Source organism: Bombyx mandarina, chromosome 11 (genome assembly GCF_030267445.1).
Source record: "Bombyx mandarina strain Sakado chromosome 11, ASM3026744v2".
NCBI lineage: Eukaryota > Metazoa > Arthropoda > Insecta > Lepidoptera > Bombycidae > Bombyx > Bombyx mandarina.
In genome coordinates, this window is record NC_143218.1 from 3,781,953 (window position 1) to 3,787,952 (window position 6,000).

The window sequence follows — 6,000 nt, forward strand, 5'->3', positions numbered from 1 at the left end:
TGAATACCTTGATCAGTGAAGTTGGTTGGGATAGTTGCAACAAGCAAGCGAACATCAATGAAATTGAAGTTTAAAACGATTTGTATATGTACCAGGTCGGTTGGTGGCCATCAGCGCTGTACTGGACCTGTGCGGGAGGCTGGGGCTGGGCTGGCTGTGCGATCTACACTTGTTCTGCAGACGGAAAGCTTACATCATCAGGTCAGCCGTAAAAGAGATAGAAAGAGAGAGAGAGAGAGCGAGAGAGAAGATACTTTATTGTGCACCAAAACACAATAACATTAGAATATAGTAAACAAGCTTCCGAAAACTATGTGCGTCGTGAAATTTTTAACCGATTTAAAAAAAGTAAGAGGTTCTCAATTCGACTTCTATATGTATCACAGAGCTTTATCTGAGTGAACCGATTTTGATGGTACCTTTTTTGTATTTAAAAGTTTGCGATTCCCGGCATGACCAATTTAAATCTATAGGTATATGCGACCAGTGGTTTTTGAGTTATCCCTAATAATGCACATTTAATATGACTTCAACTGCAATGATGATGGGACACTGAGTTTCTCGCCGGATCTTCTCAGTGGGTCGCGTGGTAGATTCTGCGAAGCACTGCTCGTGCTAGAGCCAGTGTTAGGAACTTCGTCAGGTTTGAGCCCCGTGAGCTCACCTACTAGTTCGGTGAATCTAGAATAACCCCTTTCTAGAATAGGTAGGGAAAAAAAAGTTTAAACTGAGACCTTATAGCTCATATCTCGAGGTGTAAGACTTGTCTAAGGGTTGCGGCTATCACTTAACGCCAAATGGGCCGTGAACTCCCATCAAGGCAATAATAAAAAAAAGAGAAACTCAGTGGATTGAGAGTAGATTAATGTCAATTTATTTGTTTCGCAGTATCTTCGTGGCTGGAGCGGCTGTGCTGACGCTGCCGAGTCTAACTTCCTGGTGGTCCCTCGCTATAGTCTCAGGTTTGAGGAACTAACATACATTTATACTGTCTCAGTGTTCCAGCAGTCAGCGCTCCTGACTGTGGCGCCGAGGGTCGTAGATTCGATTCCCGCATCGGGCAAGCTTTGTATAGATGAGTACCGTAAATTTTGTTTCCGCTTATGGCGCTTGTATATATACAAAATTTACTTCCCAATTCGGGCAATAGATGGCGCTATATTCAAAACTAGGATTTAGTATACATTGCTCTCCGTGTGTAACTCAGGAGCGTACGGCCTCTGCCTTGGCTGCTGGTTCCTGCTGGTTCCGGTGCTGCTGGCGGACGCCTTCGGCACCGCGCGCATCGCATCCTCTTACGGGCTCGTCAGAATGTTCCAGAGCGTAGCGGCCGTCTCTGTACCGCCCACTGCAGGTATAGTCTTGTAAAGTTAAGTTCTCGATCGCGTATTCCAAACTGGCAGGTTGGTACTGACCCAGCGGGGTATCCCGGAACACCAGCGGCATCGCCCGGGCGGCCTGAAGGGCCGCCGTACCGCGGAGACTGACGTCGTTGGTCGTCAACTATCGCCTCGACGACCCGTCGGTCGGGCGTCCTCAGGGTGGCGCCGCGTGTCTGGTTGTAGTGTTGACTGCGGGAACCCTAGGGAGGTTGGTCAGGTTCTGACCCCGGACGGAGATCGGATGTCGGGTGTAAGAGTGCAGGGGAGTCGTTCAGTGCGGTAGGACCCTAAAATTCATTGGGCCCGCGATCTGCTCCCAGCACTTGCCCACAATTAAGTCCCACATATGTCACGCGCTCCTTATGCGCGGGGACCTTGTAGAAGGTTCGGCAGCCGGTCCGAAAGAATGAAAACAAGTTCTCGATTGTGTAAACATAACTCAAATTTGTATGGTAATTAAACATTTCTTACTTTCGCCGCTAGGGGCGCTGTTCCAACTCAATACAAATTTGAGTTAACTTTTTCGATATCGAGAACGTTAAAATAATCGCATTGAGCACACGGAAGCGCCACAGGTCAAATGTTAACTGGTATTCATTTGTTTTCAGGGTACATTAGAGACTTAACCGGAGGTTTTTCCTGGTGCTTCTACGGGATGGGATCCTGCATGGTCCTGGGCACAATCCCGGTCATAGCGTTCCACGTCAGCACCAAGAACGACGACAATGGCTCCACGGTGGACTGAGTTTGCTCAGCCGGATTGTAATATCAGTGTGTTTAGTGCGAGTTCTCTAACGTTCTCTCTATCGAAAAAGTTAACTCAAGTATGGCGTTGGAACGTTTGCCTACGTTTGACGCTAGGGACGCTGCTCCAATTGCATTCGAGTTAACTTTTTCGATATCGAGAACGTTAGAAAAACTCGCACTGAGCACAAAGTAGGGTACAGTGCCCGACGTTAAATATCGCACATCGAACTTTAGAAAGAGAGAATCGGCTATCTTCGTAGAGCGTTGTCCCTCTCGCACACACTGAACGATTGCCAAACGTCCAAACATAGGTAGCGTGCGACAGGGATGACGCTATATGAAAGCTAAATTAGCCGAATATCTCTTTCTAAAAGTCGATGGGAAAATTCTTATAGCGGGATACAGTAGAAGCTCTTTATTCGCTTGGTTCATGTTCCGTGAATACGCCGCGAATACAGAAACCGAAGTGATTGTGGAATGATAATTTACATATATGGGAGATCATAGGGGAAACGTTCCGGTCGTGACAAAATAATAACATACTTTAAGCTTAGTTGTAATAAGGTCTGTTTTACGTTTTTTATTACTTAGTTTGACGACGCGTCTACAAAAGACATTCGGTTGGATACGTAAGTACATATTGGAATACTTTTTATCAATGTGCATGTCCCGATTTAGAGATTAGATCAGCGAATAAAGATATCTTTAGACGAGAATATAGGAATTGGGTCGTTTTTAATTTTAAATCCGCGAATAGTGAAAACGCGAATGAAGGAAGCTCGACTAAGGAGCTTTTACTGTACTATACGAATATTTTAAGGCGAATGTTTGAGGGAAGCCGCCGAATCGAGCCGGTTCATATCCGGAGCTTTTGCGATTGAGCTTCTTAAGCTATCGTCAGCGCGATTCAGGTTTTTGCGTTGGCTCTCTATTTTCCATGTCCGTTACAGTTTTGAAAAAGAATTAATGTAGTGTTTTTTTTGTCAAAGAAGATATTTTTTTTACCGCGCGCAATGGAATACGAACATTGTCGGGGTCAATGACCCGATGTGGTACGTTCAAACAAATTTTCTGCCGGATTACTGAACACCTACCTTTTTTTTATTGCTTAGATAGATCGACGAGCTCACGGCCCACCTGGTGTTAAGTGTTTACTGGTGCCCATAGACATCTACAACGTAAATGCGCCACCCACCTTGAGATATAAGTTCTAAGGTCTCAAGTATAAGTCCATAAGTCTCATCATCATAGTCGATTACTCTTGACAGAGCAGTGGTGGTCATGTGGAATCCCTGTTTATTGTAAGCCTTGATGGCTGTTCTCCAATACTCTGATATACTCATTCCTTAGCAGAGCAAGTGTGAAAGTAGCCCTGGTAATTAATAAATTAAAGAGCGGACGGTCAGCGTAGTATGGACATGCGTAGAGAGGAAACTCATGTGACTAGGAGATGTATAGAAATTGCAGTGCAAGGTAGAGGAGGAAGAGGTCGACCGAAGAAGATGGAGTGTGTGAATGACGATATGAGAGAGAGGAGTGAGTTTTGAAATGACGGCTGATAGAAGAGAATGGAAGAGAAAAATTGGCTGTGCCGACCCCACCTAGTGGGATAAGGAGGAGACAAAGAAGAAACAGCTGCTCTCCGTAATTCGCGAAGACTTGGCGCATGCACTCGTCAAATGGGGTTTTGGTGAGATTGTTAACTTGATCAGTCTAGCGCATGGGGCTTTGTCCACGAGGTCTTTTACTATTGACTCTACCCTGAACAATAAGTTTCTCGATAGACTCTGCTGGCCTTACGTGTACCTATCTCCTCCTTGTGTCATGTTCTTCAGTGCTGAGGGTGGTGACATTTACAGAGCACTTTTGTTAGGACTATGTTCCTCCATCCCATCCTTTGCCACTGTTGAGGAGGTCTTTCGAGATTGTCATGCTTTTTTTTACGTGTACCTACGTTGTGTGTTTATTTAGGGTAACTAAAACTAGTTTTCAATAGTACCCTGAATGCGGTCTCCAAGTAAAAAAAACTTTTTGTACTTGCCATCCTTAGGAAGCATATTATGTTAAAATTACAGTTCAATTATTGGATTTACGAATTACACATAGGGCCTGAAGCGACATGAGTTGAAGGGCGGGAATTTTTTTGAAAAGCCAAAAGTTTCAGAGACGATAAAAAATAAACACAATCTCGTATGAAAAATGAATTTAGATCAATATATTATTAAAAAAAAAACACGTGTGGCACTCGGGGACTGCCGCGGTAAAGCTATTGCATAGCATTTTTTATCAACTTATACAATTATAATGTTGAAACTCCCCTTGAAGTATAAAAAATCAGCTTCTGGGTCGGGAAATAATTAATTTAATTTCTTTTGTGCATTGAATGCAACTGACAAGGATCTCACTAATGTATGTTTCTAATTACGAATCAGATACCTTTTGGCGGGAAAGCGTGCAGCAAATAAGTTGCGTGAATTGTTTTACTCTAATAATACATAGTCTCTCTTCGTGTGTGAGCGTGCAATAATATTAATGGTTTATTTATCAGTTAGCGTCGGTGAAAGTGCACAAATTTGGGGAAATAAAAAAAAATCGCTGGACGTGTCTTGTCAGTCGGGTAATAAAAAAAATTTTTTAGCGAAGTCTCAGTAAATTCCTATCATTTTACTAATTTCAATGCGATTTAATAAAATTTTAGATTCATTATTAACATTTGATTTATTTCATTTATCATGTGTAAGCGACATTTTTGCAACTTTACAGGAGAGCCTTATAAAGTTTACAATTTGGAAAAATTATCTTAACAAAAAAAAACTTCAGCTTTTGAATGGAGTAAACCAAGTTGAAAAGTTCAATTAAAAATATGACGATAATTATGTGGAATTCATATAAAACTTGACACTGGCAACAATGTCATCACAAAAAGCCAAAAAAAAAACAATTTGGAACATTTTGCCATAGATACGCGACACATTGCGATTCGTATTTCTTATCTATTTCAATTAATTTACTAAATGAATAATCCTACTAGCGTATTGTGTACGACTGCAAGTTTTTAATAGCACAAACACTTGCTATTATTAGGTAGGTATGTGCGAAGATAAATGTCATCTAAAAATTTTACATCTAATGTGTTTTTTAGGCACTACGACATCTGAATGAGAATGTATTATGTTCGATCGATGTTTGTATATAAAAAACGTGAATATGTAACATTAAGATTGTGAAAATTGATAATTTATGTAAACGAAAAATATCACTGTGTTGTGTGAAATGAAATAAACTGATTAATGTCCTAAGTATATTGTGGTTTTCTTACGTAGGTCTCGGACTCGGTAGGCAGCGGCTTTGCTCTGCCCCTGGCATTGCTGAAGTCCATGGGCGACGGTATCTACTCCAACGGCGGATCCAGGGGGGGTCATGGGGGTCATGACCCCCCCTGAGCTAGTTCCAGGACTTGAACTAACTTGGACTAATTGAAGAACATCATGATTTATTTATTATCTATTGTTATCAAAATTAAATTATAAGTTCTTAACTTGCCCACGACTGTGACCCCCCTCCTGGCGCCAAAGCTGGATCCGCCCTTGAACTACTCACCATCATGTGGGCCGTGTGTTCGTCTGCCTACAAGGGCAATAAAAAAAAGACGTATCTACTTCAGTGTGGTTAGTGCGAGTCTATTAACGTTCTCGATAACGTAAAAGTTAACTGAAATATGTATGGAACTAGAACAGCGCCCCTAGCGGCAAACGTAGGCAAACGATCCCATTCCATACAAATATGAGCTAACTTTTACGCTATCGAACCCTCAGACATAGCCCACTGAGTTTCTCGCCCGATCTTCTCAGTGGGTCGCGTTTCCGATCTG

General features: G+C 42.3%; 1 protein-coding gene across 2 annotated transcripts in view; it reads left to right on the forward strand.

The window, feature by feature from the left end:
- Nucleotides 1–5,431, forward strand: part of Sln (monocarboxylic acid transporter silnoon) — a 29,036-nt gene extending 23,605 nt beyond the window's left edge. For both annotated transcript variants that reach the window (XM_028176277.2, XM_089731405.1), the window contains exons 15-18: nt 96–201; nt 889–962; nt 1,208–1,354; nt 1,991–5,431. In XM_028176277.2, coding sequence (XP_028032078.2) covers nt 96–201; nt 889–962; nt 1,208–1,354; nt 1,991–2,127 — 464 coding nt within the window. In that variant the 3' untranslated portion in view covers nt 2,128–5,431. The remainder of the gene's footprint in view (nt 1–95; nt 202–888; nt 963–1,207; nt 1,355–1,990) is intronic.
- The last annotated feature ends 569 nt before the right edge of the window (nt 5,432–6,000 follow it).